The 15728-nt window shown below is 38.7% G+C and overlaps 1 protein-coding gene across 1 annotated transcript; it reads left to right on the forward strand.

The window, feature by feature from the left end:
* Positions 1 to 7559: 7559 nt before the first annotated feature.
* LOC148876107 (uncharacterized) lies at positions 7560 to 7991 on the forward strand. Its single transcript, XM_088966388.1, has one exon. It carries the CDS (start codon positions 7560 to 7562, stop codon positions 7989 to 7991), a length of 432 nt encoding a protein of 143 aa, XP_088822514.1.
* Positions 7992 to 15728: the final 7737 nt, after the last annotated feature.

Consider the following 15728-nt stretch of genomic DNA (forward strand, 5'->3'; position numbering starts at 1 on the left):
TTAGACGCATGTAACCCATGAGAAACCACCCAGGAAGGGTCAACTACAAGCCCCTTTCTCTCAAAATCTTTGCCCATTTCGATGAAAAAACTCTACTGACTACAAACACTAACTGGATGAGTTTCAGACCCATCTCCCTCCATTTTCTCTATAAATAAAGGCTCAACTCGAGCTTGAAGGAGAGAGAGCTTTGCAACTTCTATAGCACACCCAAATTTCTCGAAGCCCCAGAATCCCTGCAGCCAAGCTCAAGCCTCATCCTTTGTTTTCCAGTCTTAACACCAGAAATGCCCAGCCTAGCTCTTGGTGTTAGAAAGCTTGTTTCAATGTCGTACACGAGAGATAAATCCCTCATTCCATTGTCTCTTTGCTTTTAGTTTAGTTTTAGGTTGCTTAAAGCTTTAAAATCTTGGACAATTTGCATTCCCAACTTCCTCCAAATTGAGAAAAAGAGGTAGAGAGGCGAGGGTCTTAGGGAAACTAGTACCTAAGACCCGATAACATAAGCTTAAATCAATTCTAGGCGAAGTTGAGAATATTTTTGCTAGATTTTAGGAACTTTGAACAATCTTGTTAGTGCATGTTTTTGCTGAAATTTGATCCTAAATTACTCCCGTAGTGGGCTGCTATAGCAGCTTGGAGAGAAGGGTGGCTAACACCTTCCCTCTCCCAATCCTTTGAACCCAAAGCCTTTCGGTTTAGTGCCTTTCCTTGGCAGGGAATGGAGTCACTATCAAGGCCAATAAATCATTTTTCAAATCAAAAAATGAGGGTCCATTTCCTCTAAAAAAATGGGTGGCGGCTCCAACTTCTTTTGAGCCAGCCATCAGCTTTTTGGAGCTCACAGCTGGTGACTCCACTCTCAAATTCGTGCTCAGTGTTTGTGCATTGTAAAGCCTAGCTTGTTTTTTGTTAGTTGGCGATTAAAAATCGCACCTCAATAAGGCTGGGCGTGACAGACCTTCCCAGTGCAATCATCTAAAGCCATTCCCATTCCAAAATCACACCTAAAGTTATTCCCATGTCTTTGCTAAAATTGTAACCAAGGTCTTACCGAAAACACTTCTTCAAAATCATAACTCAGCCTGACTTCATCGCAACTCAAATCACCCTCATCGCAACCCAAAAGCTTGAAATCGCATCTCAGCTTGACTTCATTGCAACTCAGATCACCCTCATCGCAACCTAGAAGCCCAAATCGTAACTCAGCTTGACTTCATCGCAACTCAGGTGACCCTCGTCGCAACCCAGAAGCCCAAAATCGCAACTCAGCCTGACTTCATTGCAACTCAGATCACCCTCATCACAACCCAGAAGCCTGAAATTACAACTCAACCTAACTTCATCGCAACCCAGAAGCCCATAATTGCAACTCAGCCTAACTTCATCGCAACTCAGACCACCCTCATTACAACCTAGAAGTCCGAAATTGCAACTCAATCTGACTTCATCGTAACTCAAATCAACCTCATGACAACTCAGTTCAATCTCATCGCACCTAAATCACACCCATCTACCCTTTTCGTGCCCGTTTATCGCATTGCACCTTCTATCGTAGCGCGCTAAATGTCTACCACAACTAGCTTTCAGCATAGCAAAAAAATCATATAGTTTCTAGATGCTTTTTTTCCTTTTTTGTTTTTGTTTTTTTTGTTTTTCTTAGGTTTTTCTTTCATTTTCTTTCCCTTTGGTAATCTCTCAAAAGTTGTATGTGTTCCTTGTTCTATTCTTTTTCTCCTCTTTGTTTAGTTAAAATGCACCAAGAGAACTTAGCTTCTATTAGGTCCCCAAATGTGGCTACCTGGAGACTTGTAGGATTGCTTGAAAACTTAAACATGTGGCTGCATTCTCTTATTGTTTTTTGTTTTGTTGCTTTCTTATTCAATTTTCTTGCATGCTTGAATACTCACAATCACACATACTCTCATGTAAATAAAATTAGAATCCAATTTCACCCGTTGGAGGAAGGGTAGTAGGTGTGTGCCCCGAGATTTTGGTCCTTAAAAACTCCACCAAAACCTTCAAACTAGTCACCAACCAAAGAAGCCCATTTGTTCTTAAGTGGAGGTTTGAATGCTAGCAACCTTGTTGGAACCTTAAAGTCTAAAACTCCCCAAACAACTTCATGTATTGCACCTAGGATGCCCATACGTAGGAGCCTTAGATGGAACTAGGATAGAAAGACCTTAGCATAATTAGGGCTAGGACACTAAGAGTGTTGCACTATGTGGTTGCCATCCTTGGAAGTATGATCAAAATAAACTTTAAATCCCTTAAATGAAAAAGCTTAATCTAAAAAAAAAGCATCAAAGTACCCTTAAGCTGTTAATGTTACACCCAAGATCAAAGTTTAAAAACTTAATCAAATCTGAAATCAAGATCAAAATCCATTAAGTTCTCCAAATCTAAAGATTCCATTTGAAATACCTAAAAAAAGCTTGTCTTGCCACTCAAGGTTGTTCTCAAGGCTAAGTAGATGCATTTCCTTATGAGATTAGCTCTTGGGAAGAAGCATCGAAATGCCAATTTTGACCTCTCATGTGCTTCATCATGTGCCCATCTCAAAACTAAGTAGATGCATGACTCTATGAGCTCAACTCTTGAGGAGTAGCATCAAAAGGCCATTTTGACTTCTACTATTATTCATCTTATGCCCATTTCAAGGCTAAGTAAATGCATAACTCTCAAAGTTCGACTCTTGAGAAGTAGCATCAAAAGACCATTTCGACATTCCTTATTTCCTGGAGTATTTAGTAGGTATGCATATGGCAAGAGTCTAACCCTCTCTTGACCAATATCAAAAGATACTTCATCTCTTAGTTTGTGCAATTTGGCTTCGCCATGTGGCTTTTGAATTCTAGGATGTCTAGTAGATGTGTGTATGGTAAAGGGCCTAACCTCCTTTTGACCAATACCAAAAGATATTTTGCATAACCTTTGTCTAGAGGTATCTAGTAAGTACAAATATGATTAAAGGACTACTCATCCTTTAGTCAGTATTAAACGATACTTCACTGGTATTCGTGATCTTTTATTTAAAAACTAAAGGTGTTACAATAATGGCCTACTAACCCTCTTCTTGTTTTTGACAGAAAATTGATCAAGCCTTTTCTGAATATCCAGGATGTTGTTCACTCCTTAAAGACCGGTTTCTTGCAAAAGCATATGATATTAGAGCCATTGGAGGGGCACCCCATTGGGAAAATGTTATGAACATATCATTGGTGCAGTTGGAATGGCCAATGCTTAAGGCGGCTTTTGAATATTGGGATCCAGAAAAAATGGTCATCTTTTGGAGAAATTAAGATGTGTCTAACATTAGAAGAGGTAGCTTATGTCCTGCAAATGCCCATCGAAAATGAGATTGCCTTCTCAGTTGCCAGGCAGGGGTACAAAGCCGACCTGTGCCAGTTCTTAGCATGCAAAAAGCCCCAACTATAGATGGCAGATGAAGAATCCATTACAATTCAGTTTCTTCTAAACCACAACACCCAAGTCTTTAAATCAAATAAGCTTGAGAAAAATAGGGAAGGGCAGAAAAATGCCTTGTTCATGGCTATCGCAGGACATCTCCTCTTCCCACTTAACCGCAAAAGGGTTCTTGCAAGACTATCACAATACTGCATCAAATCAAATAAACATTATCAGTCACCTTGGTTCTCATGATCTTAGCAGAAATTCTAAGGGGTCTAACCATGTTGTAGACACAGAGTGTGACTGTTCCGTGGATCCCTCCAGATCTTGCAGCTATGGTTGATACAACATCTACCACATTTGGTCATCCACATCGGAAAGTTTTTATCTCAGCCCACATACAAGGTAAAAGAAATATTGAGCACTAAAACAGCCTTGACAGATAAGCAAAGCTTGGCGTTATTGCAAAGAGTTGTGGAAGGAAAGATTAATTGGAACATTGGGTTGTCTATCTAAAAGGGTGCAATCAACCTCGCTTAGCCGTAGAAGGAAGATAGAGAATAGTTCTAGCAGGCTTATATGGATCAGCACCATACATCCCAATATGAGTCCGAAGGCAACTAGGCTTCACATAGTTCATTCCAATCATCGATGACATCAAAGGGGACATGGTTGATTTTACCATGTATTGTGGGAACATGGAAAGAAAGTTCGAAGAGCATTGGGCTTCTAGTGAATAGGAATTTTCTACCCTATTGCCAACCTCCAAGCCGATGTATGATCATACATACAGGGATTGGGTGTGTAGTCAATGTTTCCCATCACCTCTAGCGCCACCGCCCGAGCTTCCCACCCTAGCAAGGCTTCCATCCATAGGTACCATATCAAAGGAATCTCTCAAGTGCTTTTTAGATGATCCATACTTGAAAGCAGCACTAGAACTTCATGAGCAAAACAAGATAAATGAGGAGCAGGAAGTAAGGATCGGAAGGCACAATGATTCTATAAGGAAGCAAATAAGAGAGCACATCAAGCAAAAGCGGAAAATGGAAATAGAAGAGTCAAATTTAAGGAAGGAAATTATGGAATTAAAAGAGAGATTGGAAAGTAAAAGGAAAAAGTTGAGTGAAGCCCAAGTAAGTCATTTTGAAACAATGGAGAAATTATCAGAGGCACTTCAAGAAAAGTAAAGGGTGGAAGTTGAAACCAAGGAAACTCGTTGCCAGTCCATCAAACTAGGAATGAGGCTACTAGTGCCCATACCAAATATGAAGAGTTAGTCAACCGCGTGGAAGCATACACGATGCTGATGGCAAGTTGAATGGTGATACTCAAAGGCATCTTGACTTACTATGGCATTGATATTCCTCCCAACTGATTAGGATTGTTGTTTTTCCTTTTCTTTCTAAAAAACATTAAAAAAAAAGTGGATGTAATGAACATTAATGAAGGAGCTATATTTTGTTTTGGGCCATTATTGTCTCACTCAAACACTAACAAAATCATCAAATTCATCGAATTAACTCAAAGCAGCAAATCAGTTCATCAAATAGCAAAAACCAAAGCTAAGTTGTCAAATCAACTCATCCAATCAAATCATCAAAAATCAAAACCAAATTTACTGAATTCTTTAAGCCAATTCATCGAATATAAAAAATCAAAGCGTAAAAAACCAAAATTAAGTTTACAAAGTTAATAAAATAAAAAAATCATCAAAATCAAAATCAAAAATCAAAAATAAAAAAAATAAAAAAATAAAGAATAAAAAAGAGTCAAATCAATCTCATCAAATGTTGAGAATCAGTTTCTTTACCTTTTTTCTTGCAACTAGTGAATAATTTTTTACCTCCTCCTGGCCAACACAAGGACTAATAGAATTGTGACCCATACCTTCACCCACACCATGGAAACCGAAGGCACGACCTCGGAGGGTTCAGGGTAGCAGGACACAACTAATGTGGAGACTGCTACACCCGCTACTGTTTCAAACAACATTTTCCTCTGTCTTCAAGAAAGGCTGTCAAAAATGTTTGCTCGGGTGGATTAACTCTCAGAAAGAAATTCTACCAATCCTCAAGCTACCGCCCAAGCTCAAACCTTTGCCATTCCACCACTACTGGGATCCCTACCCCTTTTGTATTCACCGCAGGTACCACATTGCCAACCCCAAAGCCACAACCTACCGTCTTCACCAAGCAACCCACAACTCCAATAGTCAACCAAGTTGATGACTTTAAAGAAGAAGACCCTCATGTCTCCCAGTCTATTCTCCCAAACAAGCCAGTCTCAATTGTGAGCGATCCAATGAAGAAGGAAATGGAGAAAATGAAGGAAGAAATCTAGAAGCTAAAAGGAGTTCATAACCTGGGAACTATGGACTTTAAAGAATTGTGTTTATACCCTAATGCAGTACTCCTAGAGAAGTTTGAATTGCCTGAACTAGAAAAGTATGATGGAAAAGGATGCCTACAAACCCACCTTAAGATCTTCTATGGAGATATGTTTCAATACGGATCATATGAGAGGCTCCTTATCCAGGTGTTCCAAAAGAGTTTGATAGGAGATGCACGAATCTTGTTCACCATGTTAGACCCCGTGAAGAAGTCCTAGAAGTAAGTTTCTGAAGCTTTTTTGGATCATTACTCCTTTAACATGGAACTAGTTCCCGGTCGAGATGACTTAGAAGCCTTGTCACAGAAGGAAGGAGAAAATTTTCTTAAGTATGCATACCAGTGGAGGGAAATGGCATCAAAACTGAGGTATCCGATGCCTAAGGAAGAAATGGTAAGGATGTTCATAAAAACGTTAGGTGAGCCATACTATTCAATGTTGATTGCCCAACCTCTTAAGGATTTTAATGAGGTTGTTAGGGGGGCCACCAGGATAGAGGAGGCCATAACACAAGGAAGAATTAATCCCTTAATTGGGAGAGTTGGCTCATCCCAAACCTTTGCCAGAAAACCCCCCATCAAGAAGAAGTTAGAAAATGATGTGCATACTATTTCGTCATCCCCTCACCAACAAGTTTGGCCTAATTTTGTTGCAGCCACTTATTCTAGTAATCCCCGACCACCATTTTACTTACCTACACCATCAATGTCAGCACTTGTCACACCCCAACCATTTCATCCAGTGCAACGTCCATGACCATACCAGCCACCCACTCTCCAGTAGCCACCGATGGTAGCTGACCAAAACCCTTGAATCCAGAAAGAGAAGAGGATAAAGTTTACCCCCTGCCATAACCTCACTCTTAGTTATTGCCTGCATTGGTAAAAGAAGGGTGCTTGAGTTTGTTGACATGGAAGCCGCCGCCAAAACCTAAGTCAAGAGGGTATGATGAGAATGCCCACTGTGCCTACCACCAAGGCCTAGGGCACGTGATCGATAAGTGTTGGCAATTCAAGTATGCAGTTTAGAGGTTGATTGATGATGGACACATCACCTTTCAAGTAGAGCAACCAAAGCAGCAACCAATGGGGATCACCAGAAATCCCATGCCACCACATAGAGTAGGACCAAGCAATAGCATTCATTTCATTGAAGAAGATAGGAAGTTCATGGACTCCATAGTGTTGATTGTTCCTACAGGGACCCTACCTATAGTATCAGTGTCGTGCATTCAACCACCATTTGCACTATCAGGCCTCCTTTTTGCATCCTAGTCCATTCTACACAGTCTGCCAATAACCCTTTCACCCCTTCCACTGTATCCATGACAACCTCCCACAAAAACCCTTTGTCATTCCCTACTTGGAGCTCTATGGAGAAAATTCATCCAAGGTCCCATGGAATTATTACACTGAGCCTGTGGTGGCACAAGTAGATTGAATTAACTCAGGATGTGGAGCCTTATTAAGATGTGGAAGATTCCTACCCCCAAGGCAAGTGACTGGGGCAGTGGATAAAAAAAATGCCAAAATAGGGGAGGAACTAGATGAAGAGAGCAAAGTCAAGGAGAAGGATGATTTCCTAAAGGCCATTGAAAAGTCTCGATACAATGTAGTGGATCAACTAGCAAAAATACCAGCATAGATTTCAATACTTGGATTGTTATTGTCTTTAGAACATCACAGGAACCAGGTTATGGAAGTTTTCAAGAGGACCCTTGTCCTCCCAAGTATAGAACTAGAAAGGCTAGTTAGATGGTCGGCATGATTTTGGCTCCTGGAATCATAACCTTTTCAGATGATGAGATCCCAATAGATGGTGTTACTCACAATCTTCCATTGTATATCACAATAACTTGCAGAGGAATGAGGGTCCCTATTGTTTTGGTGGATAATGGGTCCGGTTTAAATGTTTGCACTCTTGGAACACTACAAGCACTCAGAATGGGTATACACAATGTGAAGAAGAGTTTGGTTAGGCCAAATTTGGGAGATATAACACTTAATGTGACTATTGAAAATGTTACTTATCAGATTCAGTTCCAAGTTCTAGACATTCAAGCATCTTTTACCCTGTTACTAGGGAGACCTTGGCTTCATTCTATTGGAGCCATACCATCTTCCATTCACCAGAGACTAAAGTTGGTCCATGATAATGAACTCATTACAATCCTTGGCGACAGATAGATTGCACTAACTACAGAATCATCAGTTCAACACCTAGAGGAAGGTCTAGGTTTCTTCTCTTACCAATTTGAAAAAGGGAATGCCATCGAGAAGGTCCAATAGGCAAAGAGAGCTCAAGGAAAGATAACACCACCCCTTTGAATGATGGATCATGAGAAGTTCGATCCTAGCAAAGGGTTAGGTATCATGCAACAAGGGAGATTGAACCCTGTTAAGGCTAAGGGATCTCTCCTTCAATTTGGAGTAGGCTATAAACCTGATGAACGTAACCTGTTTGGCCCATGAGGCAAGAACAAGAAAGGTGTACCTCTTTCAACACCCCTCCATTTTGTCAAGTCTAGTAACCTAGCAACCATGCCTAAGCCAGCACCAATCCCTCAAGTCAACCCTGAAACCTCCCTTGACATCCCGGACATTTCACTGCTTTTTCTTGGAGACCAAGAAGATCAGAAGGACATCGACTCGTCATCAAAGGCATGGGAGGAAAAGGATACTGAGGTGATCTACATGCCTTGTTGTCCCATCGATTGGGGCAAGGTGAAAATCCCTATTGGACCAGAGGTAATTGACAAGCTCGAGGATCGTGCCATTTGGGAATCCTTAAATGGGGATGTATGTACAATAGGAGGTGAATTCATGGAAGACCCTGCCTAGTCAATTGTCCCTTTGCAACAGCCTGTTCGTAACTAGATGTCTTCTCCAACTACCTTGGGCCCAAAGGCTCTTTCTCTTGAGGTTTGTTAAGCTGTAATTCTCAGACCAGGGGGTCAATGCTTTCTACCCTGTGTCTCAATCCCGAAAGCAGTTTTTATACTCCATTGATCCAAATGAAATGAAAATCCTTTTGTTAAACTACGAATGGCCTAATCCCCCTCAAAAGGGTACATAGGCAACCTTGGTTCACAACTTGGGCCCGACCGTTTTTTTTTTTTTTTGAAAAATCTCCTTTTGGTCCAATTCCAATTCCCATGTTTTTGCCTCATTTTCATCTTACAGGAGCCCGAACCCATCTCACCAGCCTATGACTTCAACCTTGAGTTAGACTTCGCTCTCATTGGAATAGAGGAGGAACCTCCTGAGGAGGAGATCCCTCAAAGTATCCTAGATCAAATTGAATAGAAAGAGGAAAGAAGACTAGGAGCTTACTCAAAGGAAGTTAATCTTAGAACTGATGATGACCAAAAGTTGGTAAAAATTGGGAGCCATTTAGTCTCAAAGCAGAAACTTGACATAATAGATTTGTTGAAAGAAATAAGGGACGTGTTTACATGGTCCTACAAAGACATGCTAGGATTGGACACCGACTTGGTGGTACATAAGATTCCCATATATCACAATGCAAAGCCAGTAAAGCAAAAGCTCAGGAAGCTCCATCCCAAGTGGTTTTTGAAGATTCAAGAAGAGGTTAAGAAGTAGTTTAAGGTAGGATTTCTAGAAGTGGCAACTTAGCTTGAATGGTTAGTCAACATTGTGCCAGTGCCTAAAAAGGATGGAAAGGTTAGGATGTGTGTGGATTTCCGGGATTTAAACGTCTCTAGTCCCAATGATGATTTCCCATTGCCAAACATTGACATTCTTATTGATGACACGGCAGGACATGAAATGGCTCTTTCATGGATGAATTTTTAAGGTATAACCAGATCAAAATGGCAGAAGAGGGCAAAGAAAAGATGACTTTCATAACACCATGGGGAACCTTTTGCTACACGGTCATGCTGTTTGGGCATAAGAATGCTAGGGTAACTTATCAGAGAGCAACAACAATACTATTTCATGACATGATTCATAAAGAATTGTAGGTATACATGGATGACATGATTGCCAAGACCAAGAAGGCAGAGAATCATTTAAAGGACCTTCGAAAGCTCTTTGAAAGACTCAAGAAATTTTGCCTCAGGTTAAACCCCCAGAAATGCATATTTGGGACATACTCAAGAAATCTATTGGGCCTTATCGTTAATGAAAAAGGGATTGAGATTGACCCTGCTAAGGTCAAATCCATTGTTGATATATCTCCTCCCCAAATAGAAAAGAAGGTTAGAAATTTTTTGGGAAGATTGCAATATATCCATAGATTCATAGCGCAACTTACACCAATATGCAAGCCGATTTTCAGGTTGTTAAGGAAGAATACCTCGGTAAAATGGAATGAAGATTGTCAATAAGCATTTGACAGAATTAAGGAGTATTTGACCAACCCACCAATATTAGTACCCCCTAGGCCTGGGGAACCCTTGCTTATGTATTTGTCAGTACAGGAAGATTCCGTTGGATGCATACTGGGGCAACATGATGAGACATGTAAAAAGGAGAGAGCCATTTACTACCTAAGTTGGAAATTTTGTGACTATGAGATAAGGTACACTATGCTAGAAAAAACATGTCTAGCTCTCGTTTGGGCTTGTCAAAAGCTACACCATTACCTGTTAGCTCCTCTGGTGTTGCTTATTTCTAGAATGGACCACATCAAGTATTTGTTCGAGAGACCAGCAATTACTAGTTGAGTCTCTCGTTGGATCATGCTCATTTTTGAATATGACATCAAGTGTGTGACACAAAAGGCAATCAAAGGATAGGCCATTGCAGACCATTTAGCTAATAACCCCACCTTGGAGTATGAGGCAATCCCAACAAGTTTCCCAGATGAAACCATTTTGGAAATACAAGTGGGGAATAGTTGGAAGGCATACTTTGATGGAGCATCAAATCAAAGTGGATGGGGAATAGGAATGATCCTTGTAGACCCCAAGGCACTCAATTTCCTTTATATATATGTCTAGACTTTCCCAACACCAATAATACATTTGAATGAGACGCATGCCTAAGAGCAATCAGAATGGCACTAGATTGGGGCATCGATGAAATGGAAATTTATAGGGATTATTTCTTGTTCATTAGTCAAGCCAAGGGTGGCTGGGAAGTATGGGATGAACGACTAGCGTTGTATCATAATTATCTTAAGGAGTTGGTCAAAAAGTTTAAGTGCATTTCCTTCAATTACCTACTTAGAGAGGGCAATCGCTTTGTGGATGCTTTGGCCTCCCTGGGATCAACCATGCGTTTACCCCCCAACATGGCAGTAGAACCAATTGATTTAAGTTGGGATAGTGAGCTTGCTTATGTGAGTAGCATAATAGAAATCACAATAGAAGACAAAGAGTCAGATGGTAAACCAAGGTTCTATGACATAAAAAATTTCTTGGAGCACCAAGCATTTATAGAAGGGGCTGATCTCAAGATGAGAAGAACTATAGTCAGGATAGCAGGGCATTTCATCTTAACAAGAGGGGTCTTATATCAAAAGTCCCTAGGACTACCTTGGTTGAGATATTTAGATGGAGAATAAGTGCAAAGAAAGATGGAAGAGGTACATGGTGGCATATGTGGCCCTCACATGAATGGGCATATGTTGGCCAAAATGTTGCTCTAAATGGGATTTTTATTGGATGACAATGGATGAGGATTGTTGCCGAAATGTGTAGAGATGTCATGCTTGCCAAGTCTTTGATCAAAAGATAAATGCACCTCCCTCAGAGCTACTACACGTCAAATTTCATGACTAAACACCTCCATTTGACCATTGAAAAAGTAATATTTCATTTCGGACCCTCTTGTTGATTGAAAAACCATAAGCTAAGACCACGATCTGAACTAAATCAATCAATCCACATCTTTGACTGTCACTTCCATCAAATTTGGGATGTTTGAAAATGCCTACCCACAATTTTCAATGCAAAATTCCCCCATTTGACCATTCATCAAACAAAGATCCTATTTTAGTATCCAAACTTGTTAGACACAGATCTCAATCTTCCTAACCTCATTTGTCCAATCAAACCTCATCACTATGTTCAAAGACCCAAAAAATCCCCACACACCAAATTTCATTACCAGATTCATCTGTTTGACCATTAAACTAGAGAGATATCTTTTTGATACACCCGATTGAACTACCACATCAGCTGTCCAACCTAGGATCTTAAGTAGGTGGGGACTAACGTTAGATCCTTACTTAACCCTATTAAAACACCTGGACCAATGATTTTGAGGCTAATAGAATTAAAAAACTCAAAATTCCAAATAGGCCCCTACTTAAAATGAAGAAAAGACAAAATTACAATTAAAAGTTATTCAAATTTACATTTTTTGCCACTGTCAGCCCCAAATACGGGACTGCAACGTCTGGTACATCCCAATCGAGAAGACTTGTTGCACAAAGAAGGAAGGGTCAACTACAAGCCCCTTTATCTCAAAATCCTTGCCCATTTCGGTGGAAAAAACTTTGCTGAGCTATAGGCACTGTAGCTGGATGAGTTTCAGACCCATCTCCCTCCATTTTCTCTATAAATAGAGGCTCAGATCGAGCTTGAAAGAGAAAGAGCTTTCCAACTTCTATAACACACCTAACTTGCTTGAAATGCTAGAATCCATGCAGCTAAGCTCAAGCCCCATCCTTTGTTTTCCAATCTCAACACCAGAAACACCTAGCCCAACTCATGCCTTGTTCAAGTCTCATTTGAAGTATTTTCGGCTGCGAGAAAGCTTGTTTCAAGGTCGTACACGAGAGGTAAGCCTCTCATTCCACTGTCTCTTTGCTTTTAGTTTAGTTTTAGGTTGCTTAAAGCTCTGAAATCTTGGAGAATTTGCATTCCCAACTTCTTTTGAATTGAGTAAAATAAGTGGAGAGGCGAGAGCCTTAGGGAAACTAGTACCTAAAACCCAATAACATCACCTCAAATCAATTCTGGGCGAAGTTGATAATATGTTTGCCAGATTTTAGGAGCTTTGAATAATCTCGTTAATGCATGTTTTTGCTTGAATTTGAGCCTAAATTACTCCTGTGGTGGGCTGCTATAGCAGCATGGAGAGAGGCTTGCTTAACACCTTCCCTATCTTAATCCTTTAAACCCAAAGCCTTTCAGTTCAGTGCCTTTCCTTGACTGAGAACGGAATCACTATCAAGGCTAATAAACCATTTTTCAAACAAAAAAATAAGGGCTCATTTCCTCTAAGAAAATGAGTGGCAATTCCAACTCCTTTTGAGCCGGCCATGAGCTTTTCAGAGCTCACATTATTATATAGATAGTTTATGCCTTTTGCGATGTTTTTCCAACATAAGGATGAAATTCTATATGAATCTTTGCAAGTCTAATTGTAAGTCAAAACATACATATTACATAATGCTATCAGCATTTCCACAGTAAATTTAGGTATATTTTTAGATTTTAAATTTATTTCTAGTGGTTATGCTAAAGGTTTGACCTAAATTTTGTGAAGACTAATTAGGAAACAAAGGATTCTTGAACACTAATGGTATAAAACTAATTAATGATGTTATATAATGATACTATAATTAGACAAATAACAAAATGTTGAAGAATTACACTCACCAACATGGTCTTATTGTTTATCTTAGGTTGTTGGTTCGTATTCGTGATCCAAATTTGTGTCAAAATACCATTGAAGTGTATCAATAATATTTCCTTATGATAAAAACAAAATATTGAAGACTTTAAAAAAGCAAACAACTCATTTTATTTTATTGTTTCTTTATGTTTAACCCCATACCTGGTTTGTTTGATTATCAAATGTGCTTGAAGCTATTGAAGCCTATAGTAATTTTGTCATGCTAATGGTTTTTTGAGCAACAAAATCATTAAGATCTAGAGTAGTTGTCAATTCCAAGGTGCCCGTATTCATTGCATATGGTTGACATGTGGTAGCTAACTAATTAAGATCGAGAATATTTGTCATACTTGGACCAACATCATATGACTCCTATCAAACAAAAAATTAAAAGTAGTTGGATATGTGATTTGATATAATACTAAAGCAAGATGAGCTAAAGGTTGAGCTTCCATTGTCGAAGTAGCTAGATTTTGTGATTGAGATCATTTTTTTTTTACTTTCATTTCTTTTCTTAAATGGTTGCTTTATTCTACCATCACCATGACTAGTCTTGCCACTCTTGGGCTTCTTTGCAAATTTTGTCACATTGTGTGTGAGATCATGAAATGATATTGCATTATCAAATCTATCTTCCTTTCCTTTTGTAAATTATCAACATTAACTAATTAACAAGATCCTAGTTGATTTCCATGTGGATATGCATTCAAACCATCTTCAATGTTAATAGAATGAGTTGTGTACCATTTGAAACTTCCACTTTTATTATTTTCTCTATTTCAATACGGATCTTTTGAAGCCCATTCAATGCATACTAACAAGTTTTTCCATTTTCTACAACTTGATTAGATATGTCTTATGAAGTTTTCACCAATTCAATTTCCCTCATAATATATTCATGATTAGGATCAAGTTTAATTGCACAACCATGGTACTCTATTGCAATTTCATCTTTTGCATCACTTGTCCATTGTTTCAAAATGTAATGGGATGAAAAATGCATTATCCTATTTTCATAAATCACTTTCAATGCATGACCACAAAGCAACCTAACATACTCAAAATTCTACAACTACATGAGACTAAAAAATCCATTGGTGAAAATAATACAACATACACATATTTTTTTGTCATACATGCTTATTTTGGTCTTAATCCCTTCATCAACCTCAAATTTACTGCCTATGATATAGAATATGAAATTATGATACACCTCAAATTTTTTGAAAATTGTAGAAATATAATATCTATAGCTTGTTTAAGAATCAACACTTGTATGATCAAATGGGGTTTTCTTTGGATCATCTTGAAATCTATATCCAATTCTTTTTGCTGTTTATCTTTCACAATTCTTTTTCATAAAGCACTTTCAATCCAAGAATTGAGGTATATTCAACAATGACTTCAAATAGCCCTTAACAAATTATTTATGCTTTCACTCCTTTAAGTGTTTTTCATGTTAGTAGAAAAGTGATTCCTCCCATAAACCAATGCTCACTTCCCTCATTTCAAACAACCCTTTTAATCACGTTTTTCCTTTTAGATCATAATGACAAAGCATTTCTTCTTGTACTGTAAGAAATTCATCATCTTCTTCATATATCAATTTGCTAAAATCTTTCTCAAATATCTTGAAAACACAAAACAGATGAGACAGGTGTTTAATTGCATTCTGATAAATCTTCCAAATACAAAGACAATATTAACATCTGAAAAGACATTATGTGGCCTTTTTCATTGTTGACATTGATTTGTTAAGATCGTTATTGGCCTTTTCCCACCCATTACATTCAAGAATGCTTTAAAAACCCACCTAAATGACTCAACAGTCTCATCATACATTAATGCATCCCCAAATATTATTGTTTTTCTATGGTGATTAGCAACAATAAATGTTCCAAATAGTCATTGATCTAGATTGGTTGTGAAGGTGGTTTCAAAGTATATTACATCTCCAAAAAATTAATACCCTTCTTGCATCATCCCAAAAGGCATTTATAACTTGATCCTCAAAATCAAGTTTTATGGAGTGGAAGGATGATTTCTCCATTTGCAACTTCTCAAAAAAATTTAAAATAACTCTTACACCTCACATTTCCATATTTTTTGGCTCTATATGTAAATAATTGCAATAATCAACATGAGTGAATCTCAGATTCTTAACCCCTCGAACTTGATTGGGCATATATTCTATGGGATGGATTTTGATGTTATCACTGACTTGTCTACAAGATCAACTTAAGAATTTTGGGTCGTCATCATTCTCCTATGTGACCTTAACATGTATGTATTGCTTGAGTTACAATCTCATGATTGTATTTCTTTTCAAAC

This window comes from Nelumbo lutea, chromosome 1 (genome assembly GCF_056320005.1).
Source record: "Nelumbo lutea isolate HS-2025 chromosome 1, American lotus-T2T, whole genome shotgun sequence".
Taxonomy (NCBI): domain Eukaryota; kingdom Viridiplantae; phylum Streptophyta; class Magnoliopsida; order Proteales; family Nelumbonaceae; genus Nelumbo; species Nelumbo lutea.

Coding starts and splice junctions, on each gene's coding strand:
- LOC148876107 (XM_088966388.1), top strand. CDS start 7,560: ATGGTCGGCATGATTTTGGCTCCTGGAATCATAACCTTTTCAGATGAT.